Raw genomic sequence first — 19,231 nt, forward strand, 5'->3', positions numbered from 1 at the left:
AATTCATACGTGTTTCTCGTTTCTCGCTTTTTATATAGATTAGACCGTTGGTTTTCCCGTTTGAATGGTTTTACACTATTTATTGTTGGGGCCCTTTATAGCTTGATGTTCGGTGTGAGCCAAGGCTCCGTGTTGAAGACTGTACTTTGACCTATAATGGTTTACTTTAATAAATTGCGACTTGGATGGAGAGTTGTATCATTGGCACTCATACCACATCTTAAACTAGTTTGTTGGCATAAAACCTTCCCCTAACTTTGAACTGTGGTGTAACAGAACAGCATAACAACAAACTATAAAAATCAGTTGAAAAGGGCTCAACTTATCAGATCGATACAAAGCAGAAAAAATGTCTAACAAAACAAATACCGGACGTGGCAGGTTATTTATAATTCCCTTACTCCAAATAAAGACACATAGTACAGATCTGAGAGTACTCGCAGTTACTGACAGCTCATTCAAAGCAAATAACTACTTATAAAAATCATGTACTACAACAGTTCTTAGGTCTCAGATAAAGTGATCTTGTACACCAGTCTACAAAAGTCTACAAAAGTCATTTGGACCAATTTCCGATTTTTCCGTTTTTTTTATTTAACTGGACTTGCAACGCTTATATATCTGCAGCTTTACACACACACACACACACACAGCGGACGTGACATGGTATTCCCTTGCAAATAGTTCACTCTTTCGACATGCTTGTCACCTCGGCATTATTCCCATTTACATTAATGCAGTAATCTCTTTTTAAAGTAAAATGTCTGAATTTTTGCATCCTGAAAATGATATAACTTTAAAATAACAAATATCGATGACTAATTGATAATAGGTTATTCATTAAAAAAAAACCTCCGTAAATATAGACTGTACTAAGCCAAAGTTTGGATAATTTATTGTAATCTTATCAGAGAAAAGTGAACTAAAGGATTTAAGTTCTACAAATTTTACTAACAAAAGTACCTGTTTGTCCATTTGAAAGATATCTTCAAAGATAAAAACAGATTTAAAACGTACATGTAAAAGTACACAAAGTCACGGAGTTCAAATGACAGCACAAACGAAAGTGCACATACTATGATACATTAAATAGTAATTCCTTTTATTTTGTAAAAAATCATGAAGGGTTCTTGCGTCGAGAAGTCGTTTGTCATTCGAATAACTCATCCTTCAATAACACTTACCTTTGGAAAAAAATATATGCGCATGTTATTTTAGATAGATGTTTCATGTATTGAACCTTTAAATTGTTCTCCATTGTAAACTTAGATATATATACTGGCTTGTTTCGAAGCATAGACATCTTTACGTGTGTCATTAGGATTTGGGATGCATAGTGAAATATATTTGTTTAGCCAACGCCGAAAAGTTCTTTGTGATGTTGCTTTTCGAGGTTGAAGTTCTCTTTTTTTTTGCACAAAATCTTTGGAAATTCAGTTCTTTGCCAACACAGAATAGCTGTATAGTGTTTACACCTTTATTTATTACCAGTAATGCAATAACAACATGACGAATACTACTACATAGAAATAATTTTCTTACTAATTATGTTTGAGTACCGCACTTTGAGGCATATGAAGGATGTTGATCGCGAACAGTACACATATCTATACTTTTTGACGGACAGGTGTATTATGGACATTCGAATACTTTTATTTTCATTTTGTTCAATTATTGTTTTCTGTTTTATTTGTTTATCATAAGTGGCCGAAAAGTAGGTTTATTTGATATCCAATCATAATTTATCCGCGATAATGTCTGATTTGTGTACTATATAATTCATAGTTTATTTAGTTTTTTTTTTTTTTTTAAAGTTTTTGGTTCGAGCGTCCTTGATAAGTCTTTTGAAGACAAAGAGCGCACCAGGCGTATATATTATTAATCCTGGTTTCTTTGATTAGTTTTTTTTAAGGATTCCGACTTTTGACAGAGACATACAGAACTGTCTTGGTTAAACATGTTGGAAATACTCCAAACTGGAACAGTAGTGTAACACTACAATATAAGAACCAACTATTAAAAGGATTAACTCATCAGATCGATACAATGCTACGGACGCCTTTTAAGACCATGTTAATTTACTTTGTACAATTTGATATAACAAATCATTAATTTGATATAACAGATTATTAATTTGATATAACAGATTATTAATTTGATATAACAGATTAGCAATCCGGAAGTGGCAGGGTATTTTACCTTGAAGCGTTGATTAACTGATAACTTATAACTGTACCTTATGATTTGTTAAGGCTTTTGTATCACTTAGTGTCGATTTGATCAGTATAGCATTTACAGCTTACGAGGAGTGCTCATTGTTGAAAGACGTATACTATCTTTTGTCCGTCGGTCCATCTATCCCGCTTCAGGTAAACAATTTTTGGTTAAAGTTTTTTATCAATGAAGTTTTTGATGAAGTTTAAGTCCAATTAACTTGAAACTTAGTACATATATTTCCTGTAATATGATCTTTCTAATTTTAATGCAAAATTAGAGTGTTTACAGTTCACTGAACATAGGAAATGATAGTCCGAGTGGGGCATCCATGTTCTATGGACAAATTCTTGTTTTTTCTTTTGTTGCCCGTCAAATATTAATACAGTGCAATATAAAAGAGGAGAGAAAGATCCCAGAGGGACATTCAAACTCATAGATCGAAAATAAACTGAAAACGACATAGGTAAAAATGAAAATCACAAACAAACATTATTCTAGTACACAAAATATAACATAGAAGAAAAGACTTAGCAACATGATCCACACAAACAACTGGGGTGATCTCAGGTGCTCGTTAAGGTAAACAGTTCCCGCTCCACGTGTGGCACCAGTCGTAATTTTCATGTAAGTTATTAGTATAATTTGGTAGGTCACATTCGTGAAAAGGGAACGACTTAAGGAACATATCCGCTATCATCTGTGACACGGACATTCAATAGCGGTCAACCAACTCGTGAAGGCGTTCGTAAAATTTACGAAGGGATGATTTCAACTTCCCCATTTAGAATTCTTGGTTTAATAGCCTCCTTGTGAGCAGCAACCCTCTATCAAGGAAATCATGATAGGAAATACAAGCCCGGGAATATCGTATCAATTGGGAGAAATAAACTCCGTATGCAGGCGCTGCTGAAATGTTGCTACATAGAAATCGAAAGTTCACAATTGGGAAGTTGTATTCATCTTTTTTGTCGCAAAGATTTGTTTTCAACCAACCCTCATTGTCAATTTCTAGATGTAAGTCAAGATATGAGGCAGAGTTATCTGTTGTATCTTTTATCTCTAGTTCGATGGAAAATATGCGTTCAACAAAGTCAACAAAGTTTGAATTTTGAAGTACATGTAGGTATTGAGAGAAATCATCTATATAGCGGAAAGTAAAGGTAAAGGATACTGTGAACTTCTTTTCTTTCTTCTTAAAAAGTTCATGTATGAAGTCAGCCTTATTAGAATAAAGGAACAAGTCAGCAAGAAGAGGGGCATAGTTGGTTCCCATGGGAATGCCGATAGTTTGTTGAAAAACACGTCTTTCAAACGTAAAAAAATATTTTGTCAATCATGAAACCAATATCATGATAATGTCAGCTTCAGAGAATTTTTTGTTTGAATCAGTACGATATTTTACAAATTAAGAATTATCCCTCACTTTAGACAAGAAACTTGTATCGACGTTGGCCATTCTTTTTTTATGAAACAAAGCAATACCAACTCTTTTCATATGTCAATTAGTGAAACACAAATTAAATCTTATGAATTACAGAAACAATTTTAATCTAATAACTTTGAAGTGCTCAATTTAGCATGATCGTATGAGTCTGTTTCCTTTTGTTGTTCCTCTTTTATTTAAGAAGCCTGAAATGAAAAGTAGATCGGATCTGTAGCAAATGTTATTACACAAAAGGCTAAAATTCTTTCATTCTTTCAAAATGTTTTGTTACCAAGACTTGGTGATAAATAACAGTCTGAGGATTTAATCAACATTGACATATTTGACAAAATATATAATTTTTAAAGTTATGTTAAGATTTAAAACTATTGAGTTTGATATGTGTATAATGAATCTATTCAAACTAGTAATACATGGATTACGGCAACGTCTTAGTGAAGAGCTCTCAAAATGACATTTATTAAACCCGGTTTAATCAACCATTTTCTACATACGAAAATGTCTGTATCAAGTCAAGAATATTACAGTTCTAATCCATTCGTTTGATGTGTTTGAGCTTTTGATTTTGGCTTTTTATTAGGGACTTTCCATTTTTAAGTTTCCTCGGAGTTCAGTATTTTTCATGATTTATCTTTTTAGACAGGATTCCACATCTTTTTTAAATGTTTGTATTGTATTTTAGTGTTGTTAAGATTTATCTTCTTCATTCACTAGGTTCTTTTAAATTTCGACATTATCTCATTTATTTCATTAAAGATTTGGTGTATTGGTTTGACTTTTTTAAAAAGATTTCAACACTCTCTTTCATCCATTAGATAAGACACATGCTACTTACAAAAATTACTTTCACATACATAGGCAGTCTTTGAATTGCAATTAGTATCAATCCACTGACCCCTATTAGGATGGAAGTAAACACAGTTACTCTTATATCCAGCTGAGCCAGTTTTTGGGAAGCCACTCTGAAAGTTTTTAAAAGATAGTTCTGATTGGTCGTATGTCCATCTGAAATCACCTTCCTGAACATTAGTTAAACCAATCCAGTACCAATATTCTAAAAATTAAGAGTACATAAACTATTTTGTTGCACTAATAATTATGAACAATGTCCATTAGTGCTTCAATAGTAACGCTAATGTTCCTTCTTGTGTTGTTAATTGCTAAATAAATATTTAGCAAAAATACCATACATCTATATTCTGTAATATTACATATGGTGTAGCATTTTACTATTTTCATTGGATATTACGATGACAATGACGTGTTTCAAATGTTAACACATGGCAGAGGTAAAATCCCTTTGATCTTACTGTGGCATAATCTGGATAATGCACGGGTCAGGTGTGCATTAACTACTTCATTTATTGCACAGGTCACGTGTACTTCACGTCCTTGACAGATGTTTTTTGTACAGTAGTTTACGTTTCTTGATTCCATTGCTACTACAGATATTTGTTTTTCTCCATTTTGTAAGAAATATCAAGTGGATACATGTATCTATACTAGGACATACAAATCAGTCACTTGATAAACATCAGAATAGAAAACATACAAAACAAATGTAGTAGCATTACAATCAACAAAATAAAAATCTAAATAAGATAAAGAACACAGGTTGTTATAATACTAAAATTATTTTTCCATTAATATAAAATAATTGTCATTAAAAAAAAATGAAAATAAATAATCATTGACATCTTCCTATTATAGTCTTGATATGTAAGTTAAAAGTTATCAGTGTCACAACCTGACACAGTGAAAACTATAAAAAAACGCTTTTTCATACATTTCTATGTACGGCTTTAAAACAACTTAAAATAACGATTCAGTGTCAACAATTGAAAAAAAAAAGATCTGTGAGGTTCACATCTTCGTTACAAAATTGAACACGCAGTTTTGAAAAGAGCTGTTACTTGATAGTCCCCGATATTTTCCTTCTGGTTTTGAAACATTAAATGCATTTTCTGTATTTTCAATATTAACTTGTTCAGGTAGGATTGCACGAGTATCCGACTTGGTTAATGGTTTGGGATCCTCAAGTGTTATCTGCTTATTAGAAGGATTCAAAATGTAAGAGACATCTTCTAGCATAGAATCCGCAGGTCGTTTTAAGGTACGAACAGTCTTTTCACTCCTGTGACCTGTTCTATCCATTCTGCTGACTGACTCCTGCTTGGTACAATCTAGTTGCAAGTGTTCTTTTTCCAGAGTGGTTACTAAAATTCCCCTTTAGTTCTCCCTTTTGGCATATTGTTTTCGTGAGTGACCCTAATCTATTAGCACCCAGTATGTGGTCAAACTTAACAGAACCATCCGATAAAACAGGGCTACGATAAAAAGGACTGCTAACAGATTTATCAATTTCACATATTGTATTCATATAAATCTGATAAGATTCAAGTATCTTCTCTAAATATTGTCTGACAGATTTCGGTGCAATATAGCGATGGAGTATGATATACGTTTTATTATCCTTACCCCGGAATTCAATATAGTTTCCGTTATCATCTTCTTCTAACTGTATTTGTGAAATTTGCAGATAACGGTGTTCGTCACGACCACGTAGACCAAAATATTTACAGTTGTAAAAAAAAACCCAGTATGCAATAGACTTTCGGATGAATGATTACCAAACACAGACTTGTCCCACAATATTTCTTCCTGTTCAACTGAAATCGGATCGGCTTGTTTAACATTTATACCATACACATCTGATGTTAATTTTTTCATCTTGAACAGACAAATTCTTCAGGTTTGGTATAATTAAACCACTACCAATTTTAGAATTCTTCCAGTGTTCATAGACATTTACTGCCCATTTTGTGGCTTTCTTTGTGCTTTTGTTCTCAGCATCTTCAATAAGTGTATCAATTTCACTGTCTGTCATTTCTGCAAACCTTGATTCGATTCCTTGTCCCTGTTCTTTAGGTTTTTCATCCTGAAATAAGATAATATCACATAATTTAACACATGGCAAATATTTCATGAATATTCCGGATGAAAACAATTAAACGATAAATCTAGTCGGAAGTTTCCGCAAATGATTATATCTAAGGTTCAAGTAGCGGATCCAGAACTTTTTATTAAAGGGGGAGGGCTAACTGACCTAAAAGGATTTCCTATATAATTAACCAAATTTTCCCACAAAAGAGGGATCCGGGACCCCATCCCGTAGGTCCGTCTATGGGTCCGCACCTCAAATTATGCAATAATGGGTCTGCGCGTGGCAGATAATTCTAAAACAAAGACGTACCTTGACGTTTTTTATCTTTCCGTTTTCCGAAGGAACTTGCAACCATAGATTTAAGTCTAGTCCTAGGTCAAATGAAACAGCTGAGGTGTCGATTAAATCTCCAGATGCATTCTCATCCATCACATTATTAGGAAACTCTCCAAAAAAGTCCTCTATATGTACATTTCTCAGTTCCATTTCATTCCCCAATGTTTCTAATACTTGTGATAAAATCATATCGTCCTCCGATAATTCATGATGAAATCCATCCATATCAGCTTCTTGTTGGTCGGATGTGATGTGATTTATGCGGGAAAACTGTTGACGTCATGTGTTAAAACAGTTATTGACCAATCAAATCGGTATATGGAATTTAATTTGCACAGCACGAGATGACCCAATAACCCGAATTCCTTCGTCTTTCGGGTTAAACAGGGTCACTCGAGCTGTGCATATTGTTAAATCCCATATACTGACTTGCTTGTTCAATAACTATAACTTATTTTACGTATCCGTAGCCTTGTTTCTATTTCTAAAGTATATTGACGCTATGTTTTTTATTTACATGTATATTGATGGTCAATATAAAAAAAAATAGATTTATGACGTCACACATAACAACCACAGAGGAATCGCCGCAGCAGACAAAAAGAAAATCTTCAAGATTTCACTGGATATTTCAAGAACTTTTATATATTTCATAACTACATGTATTGTTGATTTAAAAGATAAACACAAGCTATTCCAATATAAGTATCCTTTAAAGTTTGGCATTTTTTTAAAAAAATAACCTATATTTTTTCAAATGTTCGTGAGGTTAGAAAAAAACGTAATTTTTGGCTGAATATTTCTCAAATTTAAAAAGTTGCATTGTTGACTTTTTCATGAAAATTAGTACAAATAATTTTTATACATTGTACCTAATCAAACCAAATGTCGTTTAAAAAAAGAGCTCGTTTTCAAGTTAAATCAGTTTGAATAATAAAAATCAGTCGAAAATGCACCTTTTCCTGATATGTCACAGTTTATTGATAAGTATTACAGTTATGTCATATCGGTTAAGAATTAGCTTCTCTTATTGGATGACAAGGGACCACATGAAATTCTTTATTCTTCAGTGATAATTTCTATCGGTCATTAACAGGAAAAAACGAAGCGGAAAAACGGTCGTTAACGAACATTTACATGTTAAAAGCATGACCGGTGGGGCGTGGTTTCTATGTTTTTACATGTTAATGACCGGTTGGCGTGGTTTCTCTGTTTTTACATGTTAATGACCGGTGGGGTGTTGTTTCTCTATCAAGAGAGATGTTTGTTTAATTAAATTTTATATTGAAGTTGTTGGTTTTCTTACCATATGTTTTCGCCTACATATGTACTTGCACATGTAAATGTTTATTTACGTGTAACGCGATTTTTTTTTACCTGTGTTTTTGACCAATCCATTAAACAGGTCGAGAACTCTAGATTTCCTGACGTCAGAATATATTTGCATAGTAATTTCCCAAACACAAGGCCAATATGGCCTTGAATAACTGACCAATCGGGTCAATGAGCTACAATGCATGGTGGGCTACTACGAGTATACTACTACTTGAAAACATGTGGAATTAGTGGAAAAACTGTCAACTAATATAGTGTCTGGAACTCTCAATATAAATGTTTTTGCTATGCGAATAAATATCTATGACTGTGCATAAAACTTAACGGAAATCAGTTGAGACAATCTAAACTTTAAAAACAACATAAAACTTATGTAGAACAGACAGACGGACTTTTATTTTATAAGAAAACTAGTTAGTGTAGTATTATAAAATCATCAGCCCCAATGGCACTGAACCATCAATCCTTTCGCAAACAAAAGTGAAGCGGAATAAGTTATGTTAAGAAAGAAGGCGTAAAAACAGTTGATACTAGTTTAATACTGAATCTTCAGGAATCATATATTCATTATATTTAAAAACATGAAAAAAATGACAAATTAATAAATTGGCAAAAACTTATTGACATGTCAAAACTTATTGCGAGTTTTCGACTGAATTTCCTGCCAAATTAAAAAAAAAAGAGTCTTAAGCAAGAGCTTCAAAATATACATTACGAATGCAAAGTCCATGTTACTTAATTCTTTTCCTTTACGTTATACAAATGATAATGAAATAGTAACAGATAGTAGATATCAGAACCAGCGGTGGATATAGACAAGAGAAGTTACTTCGTATGTTACTGTAAATAACAACCTTGACTATCATGTTGGTCCTCATCTACGAATAAAATATCTAGCAAAGGAGTCCATCTTTCTGAAATATCTGCTAAAAGTGTAGCAATGTACGTGTTAAACCACTTGTATTCTTCTTTCTTTTTAACTAATTCGCATTTTTCTTTTTCTTTTTCAGGTTCCATGTTTAATTGAAATACCTTATGTGGATTAAGTTTTCCTGCCTTCAATAGTTTCTGCAATGAAAATGGTATTATGAACAAGAGAAAAAAAAATATAGACTTCTAAAAGTATACTTTTTATGGTGAAAGAGGACGGGCGTTCTCGATATTTTTAATGCGGAAAATAGCTATTTTTGTTTTAGAAATAGTAACAGACTAAGGATGTTATGTCTAATATCGATATGCAGCTAGGATTAACAATTTTTAATTTTCAAAATTACAAGCTAATATATTGCAATTATACAGATAAATATTGAACTAGTACATTATGACTTGTATTTACGTGTATATTTCTAATAAAACAGTAAAAACAAGAATGTGTCCATAGTACATGGATGCCCCACTTGCACTATAATTTTCCATGTTCAGTAGACCGTGAAATTGGGGTCAAAACTTTAATTTGGAATAAAAATTCGAAAGATCATATCATGGGGAACATGTGTACTAAGTTTCAAGTGGACTGGACTTCAACTTCATCAAAAACTACCTTGACCAAAAACTTTACCCTGAAGTGGGACGAACGAACGGACGAACGGAGGCACGGAACATAATGCCCCTCTACTATCGTAGGTGGGGCATACATTTTTCTTTAAAGTTAAAGATCATTGTTTTTTTTAAATAGTCTCAATAAGTATTGACACCGACAATAATTTACTATTGATTTTGTCGATTTGTTTTTGTTAAATGAGATACTTTACTATTGTTGCCGAGTTATTATTGTGATTATTTTTAAAGAGGGTATTGTTGTAAATGACAGCGAGGAAGAAAGGATTTGTAATGGTATTTAGTGGTTTGTTGACATTAAAACGCATTAGACACATCGTATTTCTTAATTACTTTTTCTCGAAAATTTTAAGTATTAAAGAATTAAAGAATATTAAAAAAATAAACATATGATTCACTTACCTTTATTTTGTCATTTTTCTTTGGTTGAACAGCAATGAGAATTGTTGAATCAGTTTCATTAAGTGGAGTAGTGTTGGTCTTATCTTTCTTACTGTTGCTAGTTTCTTTCTTAAATGCTTTATTTATGTAAGAACTGACTCCACTATTCTTTCCTCGATAGAATATCCAGCTTTCTATGAAATAATACATGTTTACAATATGCATACGATAAAGAAAACTCCCCTCCTTTATTTTTTCTTAAGATAAAAATGAGAATGGAAATGGGGAATGTGTCAAAGAGACAACAACCCGACCCTATAACAAACAACAGCAGAAGGTCTCCATGCAATAGGTCTTCATTGCAGCGAGAAATTCCCGCAGCCGGAGTCGTCCTTCAGCTGGCCCCTAAATAAATGTATATACTAGTTCCGTAATAATGACACCATACTAAACTACAAATTATACACAAGAAACTAAAATTTAAAAAACATTACAAAACTAACAAAGGCCAGAGGCTCCTGGCTTCGGACAGGCGCAAAAAATGCGTCGTGGTTAACAAATAGGCAATTTTGATATGGACTATCGAAATATGATACTTTTAATCCTCAAATAATTGCCTCAGTGATAATCGACTCCAGCGCTTGAGGTTATGATTTCGATTAAAAAAAAAAGCCATTTGACGCGTAATTGCTAACCAAGGTACACTGTATTCAGAAATATTGAAAGGGTCAATATTATTCCACTCGGAGGATAATGTGACGGGGTAGGGTGACATGTCTTCTCTATGGTGTTACGAAATGACACGTTAAAATACGGCTCAGTGTTTCGGTCAAGTACACATCAGTGTTCATATTCGTATTTTACCAACATTTTCTTGTCCTGCTTTATATATATTATTAGTTACATGGTCTGTACGTGACCTTATACGACATAAGGGGTCAGCAAATTCTATATGGGATGAAAGCGAAGCTGGAATCAACAACGTTTTAGCTTTAAAAAAAATATGAATGGTTTTTCTTCGTTCATTATCAGTTTCTTCGTCTGTTTGAAAGTAACTCCTTACTAACCCCATATGGCTGCTAACCATATATATGGTAACTAACTAACATGTTTTTATGGCACCCTTTACCAAAACAAAAAATATAGTCACCACGTGCAGTCGGTTAATCAAACATATCCCCATAAATCTATAGGAGGTAAGATAAAATACAGTATATAATATTTGACAATAACCGACATGACATGAAAACGACACATCAATCTATGCTAATTTTTATACCATGGCGTATGGTGTAAAGGAGGACATAAAATCAGTACAGAATTAATGTGAACGTTTAACTATTCAGTTTCTCAGCCAGGTTTAACAGATCTTATAACTACCAGAAAGTTTATATTCCCCATAAATAAAGGTATCAGTAGTATACCGCTGTTCAAAAGTCATAAATCCGGCTACAAACTAAAACCAAGGGAAACACAATCACTAAAAAAAAAAAACTGAAAAAAAAAAAAATTGGCAAAATATAAAAACAATTTTTATACAAAATAAGAATTAAGAGGTGTAGTAAGAAAACCAGGACGGGTTCAAAAATAAAGATTTTTGAAAGCAGAGACAATTGCCCATATTTGCATCAGCATGACTTTATTATGAGATATATAAAGGCAACAGTAGTATACCGCTGTTCAAAACTCATAAATCCATGGACAAAAAACAAAATCGGCGTAACAAACTAAAACAGAGGGAAACGCATTAAATATAAGAGGAGAACAACGACACATTAAAATGTAACACACACAGAAACGGACTAAGCATTAGACAAAATCCTATGAGAATAACAAATATAACAAATATAACATCCAACCAAATACATGAATTTGGGATAGATAAGTACCGTGACACGTCTTATAGTAATTTGAATTCACACTCAAAAATAAGAGAAAACAAACGACACAACGGAAACACAACGTTAAAATGTAACACACACAAAAACGAACTATAATATAACAATGGTCATATTCCTGACTTGGTACAGGACATTTTTAAAGGAATAAATGGTTGGTTGAACCTGGTTTTGTGGCATGCCAAACCTCCCTGAAACTAAAAGTATGAAGGCGTAGATACTTTAATTCACAAAACCGCGGGTGAGTTCTAACATTCAGTACCATCAAGGAAAGAGGACATTTATTTGCCCTTTAATGATTATTAAACGTTTTTTAAGTATTTTAAATGTCTGATTAAAAGTAAAAAAATAATTCAGCGAAACCACAATCTGGTGTATATACAGACCCAGTATACTTATATGCCTACAATGATATGAAAACACTTTGACATTTTATGTTCTGGGAATTTTTATACCAGCAAATAAAATTGATGCTTCTAAATGTTTGAAGGCGACAAAATCTGAGTATTCTGAAAGGTCTTTCAAATAGAAAGTAGAATAGAGCGCTAGCGGACAGATCTTTGTAAACAAAGCTTGAAGTTAGAATCTTTAATTCAAACTGGGTGCGAAAGTTTTCTATCAAAATAAAATCTTACTGTTCACTCCATGTACAGTGTTCAATAGTCCAGTCGTAAATGCTGTAGTATTCCATGGCCTAGGTACATAACTGTCACAATCTCCTACAACAGCTAGAATAAGACCGGGAAATTTTTCATTGTCTTCTGTGTTTGTACATTCTATGATTTCCTCTCCTTTAGTCTCAGTCAACTCATTCCATATTACATTCGTTTTTTTCGTGTCTTGATTCCCTCCGTCTTTCTTCTGTTTCTTATCATCAGTATTACACGTATCATATACTTTTAGTGTATAATTTGCATATTTCACTTTCTTATCCGTTAAGCTGTATTGTAATGATTCTTCAGCAGTAACTATTACTTGTATTTGTTTGCTAAAAGAAATAAGTGTAAAACCCTGTGTTTCAAAGATTTTGATTTGAAAAATAATCAATCAGAATAACAGTTTCAATCTGGCTGTCGTATGTTTCATCCAAAAACATATAAAAAAAGGTAAGGCATTTCTTTTTCAATATCTGGGTCCTACTTTTATCAAACAAATAAAGAGAATGAGACAGCCAAATGATCAACAAGAATTGAAATAATGTTTATTAAGTCCTTACATGAAATCATAGTATAGACTTCAACAATGAGCAGATAATCATATATTGCAAAAGGCCCAATAACATAATGTAAAACAATTCAACAATTTTCAAACGAGAAAAAAAACACTGCCCAGTAAATGACAAACAAAAAAACAATAGCAAATATTTCAGACAACAGCCAACGAAAAATGAATACCAGGTTCTAACTTGGGACAGTCACATAAGGAATGATGCAGGGTTAAAAAGTGTTTATGGGCGGAGATCAATCCCTAACCTGGGACATGAATTGTTACTGTACAACATAAGAACAAATTGTAATGCAAAGCATCATTGATGCTGTAACCTAGAACATTTGTTAATCTAGTCAAATATTATTTTCGTTTGATTCCTTGACAACATTTCAAGACAACAAGCTCAAGTAAGTGCACTTTTGTTTATTGATTTTCTCACTGGTGATGAGTGGTCCTATCAACAATCAAAACGCATCTTCTTATACAGTTTGATTTTTGAGCAAAAAACTATTAATTGTAAATAAAATTCACCTTAATTGTTGTTTAATAAATAAAATTAAGAATGAAAATGAGGAGTGTGTCAAAGACACAACAACCCGACCAAAAAGCAGAAAACCAATGGGTCTTCAATACAGCGGGAAAATCCCACACCCGGGGACGTGCCTTAGCTGACCGCTAAACAAAAAGGGGTGCCATTTCAATGATAAGGGACGTCATACTAAACTCTGAAATATTTAAATGAACTAAAAATCTTACAAGACTAACAATGATCAGAGGCTTCTTACTTTTGTCAGGCGCAAAAATGCAGGGGGTTAAAAATGCTTTTTACAGATCTCAACCCTTCCCCTATACTTTTAGCCAATTTAGAAAAATAAACATACAGCAATAAGCACATATGAACATAACAGTGATTCAACAAGTAAATCAGCTATGTTTGCATTTTTAATACATATTTTTTTATTTTTTTCCCGTAAAAAAATCAATTTATTAATCATTCATCATATATCCTTGACAGCTTGTTTATCGAATATTTTGATGTAGTGAACATCGAAGGTTATTATATGTACCCTTTTTGAGGTTTGTATTTAGCATTAGTCGTATATTGACCTGCGTAATAAAGCGGTTTTTTTTTTTATGTTAAACAATACATTAAGATTTAAAAGATGGCAGTTAATGATCGAAACACTTCCAAATATACTCAGTGATAATCAGTTCAAATACATTACACCAATTCAGTATCTGTGACCATCTGACAATCCGGAGTAATCAGAAAGACCCATCATGGCTGGATAAAAAATATGTCGGTTTGACTCATTAGATTAAAACGATACAAAAAATAACAACTTATATAAAAAACCAAAATATTGGTTTTAGCTTGAAAGAACTCGTTGGTGCTGAATTTAGCCCACATCTAATAAATGAATCATTTTCCAACGAACTATGTTATCGATGAGTACATCAACGTTTAGTTCATTGAATTCAAAAATGAAATAAATGGGAAATATCCAAACCTTAAAATTACAATACACTTTTCGATTAAATTACAACGGTCATATATTGAAAGAAATTTAAGAACGAATTTATTCAACGGACCAATGAGCTAACATGGATCGTATTACCAACATTCAAATGAATTCAAATTAAATATATTCAAAATAAACGGTATGTAGTTTATTTCTTTTGGAAAAGATTTTTTTTAAATATCAATGATTCACGTTACATTATCTGCAGAACAAGACAGAACCATTTCTGCACACTCCCCTTTTAATAACACAAACGGTATCAATCTAACTGAAACAAACGGTCAACAAGATTTCTGACAAATCTAGTACAAAACGTTATACGAGGGTTGTCCGTAAAGTTCGTGGAAAAGCTGAAGTCTGCGTAAAAATTGCATTTCAGGAATAGTAGTTTTGCATATTTGTAATCCTGAACAACATCCTAGTTCGGTTATATAAGTACTTTTCCAATTTTAAATGTGAAATAATAACACTTACATCGTATAAGTATAAGCAATAGGGACCCGGAGCATGGCGAAAATATCATATAACATGCAGGCTGTTTTTTTTATATTTTGGTTATTTAAAGGATGTACTAAGGTTTTTGAATAAGTGTGAAATGTTCGGAATCCTTGGTGTTTTTTCATACCATGCAAGGTATAATATTTTGCCCCATAACACCTACCGATACAAATTTAGGGTGAAAGACCGAGGCAGCCTTTTCCTGCCATATTTTATAAATCAAATATCTTGAAAAGTAGCTCCATGACCTATATTTTTTTTAGCTTATTTTTTATCCTCAACTAATACTCTTCCAGTTTAAAGTATCAATTTTGATTTCATAATTTATTGAATTTTACCTTAGATCACCTAAGTACATCCTTCAGTTTCAAAATATGCCAACAAATACATAAAACTTACATTGTAACGTCGACCATAGTTATGACGTTAAACCTGCTAAATTCGAATGGTCAAAATTTCCAAATGGCGGAGAAATCTCGATTTGAAGTATTGCATGGAGAATCGGCATTCCTGAAAAAATGAAATTTACGGAAAAGGTGTAGCAGCGAGCGATTAAAGAGTTTGTATTGACATCGGAAAAACGCCAACAGTATTGAACACACAAACAGCCTGCAAAACATAGCAATGTTAGTCCTACATTGGTATCCAACTGGCACAAAAGGTTTGGAACGGAAGAAACAAGCTGGAAGACGATAAGCGGGCAGTTAGGCCATCTTTCATGGAATCAGATGCGATTGAAGATGAAATTCATAACGTTATCAACAGTGACCGGCGACTAACAGTTCGAGAAGTTGCAGACAAATGTGAAATTTCTGATCATTTCTAAGACTACAGCTCACCACATTTTATCAAATGATTTAAATATGAATTGAGAATGTGCTTGATGGGTACCGCGACTCCTTTTAGCAGAACATTTAACAAAAAGTATTGAATTGTCAAATCAATTTATTAAAAAAATGGTGGCTTGAATTTCTATACAGAATGATTGCACCCGATGAAAATCATGAAATTAGTTACACACTTTCTTTCTTTATTTCGGAAGGGTAAACAATATATTATTGAGATCTTCCTCAAACTTTACGGACAACCCTCGTAAAAGACCAATAGAATTTTATAAAAAAATCGTGGACACAGTTGACGACTGACTTAATGTTATATATGTCTTATATGATCAGTGTTATAAATGTATTGTAAGGCTTAGAATACCAAATACAAAAACCACCCTTTGACTATCTGAGTGCATACACACTGATGTCAGGACAAACCCTGCTCAGTTTCAAGAAGGAGAATTAGTAACAAGGACAAGGGTTCCAATCAAAATGTCATTTATTAAAAGACTTAATGTAACTTATATCAAACTTTGACGAAACTATAAAATTAGATTATAAAATTAAAAAAAAATCATTGTTAATTATGATTTTAACAAAATAATGATATTCCACCTACATTTGTTCGACATTATTCTCCGTTCCTGCCATTTTGTACGGTACAAATGTATGTCATGTTTAAATTCTTTCACAAACGGATAATTTCTGTAGGTTAACCTTGATTTAAATAATTAATTGCGCAGAAGTTAAGACTTTCAGAAAATTGTTTTTTAATTATTCACAGTAGGCATAGTGTTATGCTGGGTCGTGTTTGTTTTACTCGAATCGGTCCATTTTTATACTCTTTGTTTATAATTGTTAGAATTGTATCATACCACTATATTAAATTTTTGAAAAATTTCCACATCACCTTAAAAATAACGATGGGATATTGAGTTTGACATCAGGTTTACAACTGCAAATAACACTTTCTAATCAATTATGTATGTATCTATGAGATGATTTAGGAATAGTTATACGCAATTTGTACCAAAGTACCTTAATTTAAAAATTCCTAACATATAAAAAGGAAGATGTGGTATGATTGCCAATGAGGCAACTATCCACAATGCAAGAGACCAAAATGCCACAGACATTAAAAACTATAGGTCACCATTCGGCCTTCAACAATGAACAAAGCATTTACCGCATAGTCAGCTGCAAAAGGTCCCGATATGACAATGTTAAACGATTCAAACGAGAAAACTAACGGCCTTATTTAAATAAAAAAACACACCCAACATCCAATGGATTTAGTATAAGGACGCCATAAACAGTCAGAGAAAAACATGACCTTGAGCAATGCCAAGTTACAGGTATCGACAGAATATAGATCCATGCATGTGTATATGTATATAACATACTAGAAATATTTAGATTGGCTTTTAATTTACTGACAACAAAAAAAATATTTATACCAATACAAACAGTATTCAATGATCTTATTACAGTGTTGAATTGGTAACCTTTGATAATAAGTTTATTGAAGGGAGCGATAAGTTTTCAATGATCATTTCTAAATTTCCGTGCACGGTTAACAATATTTCAGTAAAAATGAGGATGTGCTATACCGTTTGAAATATTTTTCTACAGGTACAACCAAACTTCAAAACCAAATCTTTGATTATAAGATTGAGAATGGAAATTGGGAATGTGTCAAAGAGACAACAACCCGACCAAAGAACAGACGACGGCAGGAGGTGACCAATATGTCTTCAATGCAGCGAGAAACTCCCGTACCCGGAGGCGTCCTTCAGCTGGCTCCTAAATAAATATATATACTAGTTCAGTGATAACGAACGTCATACTAAACTCCGAATTATGTACACAAGAAACTTAAATTAAAAAATCACACAAGACTAACAGCGGTGAGAGGCTCCTGACTTGGGACAGGCGCAAAAACGCAGCTGGGTAAAACATGTTTTTGAGTCCTAAACCCTCCCTTAATCCTTTAGCTAATGTAGAAAAGTAAACGCATAACAATACGCACAGTTAAATTTAATTCATGAGAAGTCCGAGTTTGATGTTAGAAGACGTAACAAAAGAAAATAAAACAAAAGGACAATAATATATAAATAACAATAGACTACTAACAGTTACTGACATGCCAGCTTCAGACCTCAATTAAACAGCTTGAATGATTATGTCTGCATCATATGAATATCAGGCACAATCCCTCCCGCCAGGGGTTTAGTATTATACCATAAAAAAATATATGAGGAGAACATAACCCGTGTCATGTCAACAACTGGTTTTTAAATAAATGTGTTGTCCGATGCAAAGACCCTATAAGTGAATCAATATTAAAGCCAAAATATGCAAACTTTTATGACCTGACAACAGTATCTCAACTACATTCCTCTTAATAAGTCTGTTATACAAAGATTTATATATTTATTAAAAACTCAAACGTCTGTATAGATATGGGCATAGTAGGGGAGTTTGGAAATACACAAAACATTTTAGACTCAATGTATCATCATCTAAAAAGAAACAAATAACAATAGTAAAGATATTTCGTCTCTTTTGTGGCAAACAGTGTGTAGAGGTTTTTTGCGATAAACTGAAATACATCAAATCTAGAAAATGATGTACATATGACGTCATTCAATGTGTTGTATACTTTCTACTATCGTTTTCAAAAAGTTATAGTCAGTGTGCGCTTTGGGGTAAATATATAGTTTGGGAAATGATAAAATACCCACACCATGTACGTATCTACTCTCAATGCCCTGTCACGAACTGGTAACACATGACATTCAGAAGAGAAATAGCTGTAATCATACACATTGAATCAATCAAAATGTATGTTTTAAATGTGTATCGGTTGTACCTGTTAGCTGGTACAATTAAAAAGGTGCACGGCACACAAAATAAAAAACACTACATATAGTTAAAACGTTATTAAAATATGTTCAGAACGAGAACATGTTTTTGACCTGTGAACAGGACACAATACAATGATACAGCTAATGAAGTGGAAAGCGCAAGTAACTGTAATATGAACATAAGAATCACGAACA

At 32.9% G+C, this 19,231-nt stretch overlaps 2 protein-coding genes across 3 annotated transcripts; both read right to left on the reverse strand.

Annotated features, from left to right (window-relative positions):
• Positions 1-3,741: 3,741 nt before the first annotated feature.
• Positions 3,742-16,982, reverse strand: LOC139523510 (uncharacterized). Of its 2 annotated transcripts, XM_071317577.1 has the most exons (7): positions 16,789-16,898; positions 15,742-15,852; positions 12,748-13,100; positions 10,236-10,408; positions 9,131-9,344; positions 4,497-4,715; positions 3,742-3,846 (listed from the first exon to the last, which is right to left on the reverse strand). In XM_071317577.1, the coding sequence occupies exons 2-7, from the start codon at positions 15,756-15,758 to the stop codon at positions 3,791-3,793; spliced, it is 1,032 nt and encodes a 343-aa protein (XP_071173678.1). In that variant the 5' UTR covers positions 15,759-15,852; positions 16,789-16,898; the 3' UTR covers positions 3,742-3,790. The 2 variants fall into 2 exon arrangements, with proteins under 2 accessions (XP_071173678.1, XP_071173677.1); XM_071317576.1 differs by lacking the exon at positions 15,742-15,852 and having other exon boundaries at positions 16,789-16,982.
• Positions 6,252-7,540, reverse strand: LOC139523511 (uncharacterized). The gene is made up of 2 exons (XM_071317578.1): positions 6,915-7,540; positions 6,252-6,599 (listed from the first exon to the last, which is right to left on the reverse strand). The coding sequence occupies exons 1-2, from the start codon at positions 7,164-7,166 to the stop codon at positions 6,351-6,353; spliced, it is 501 nt and encodes a 166-aa protein (XP_071173679.1). The 5' UTR covers positions 7,167-7,540; the 3' UTR covers positions 6,252-6,350.
• Positions 16,983-19,231: the final 2,249 nt, after the last annotated feature.

The sequence above is a fragment of the Mytilus edulis genome, chromosome 5 (genome assembly GCF_963676685.1).
Source record: "Mytilus edulis chromosome 5, xbMytEdul2.2, whole genome shotgun sequence".
NCBI lineage: Eukaryota > Metazoa > Mollusca > Bivalvia > Mytilida > Mytilidae > Mytilus > Mytilus edulis.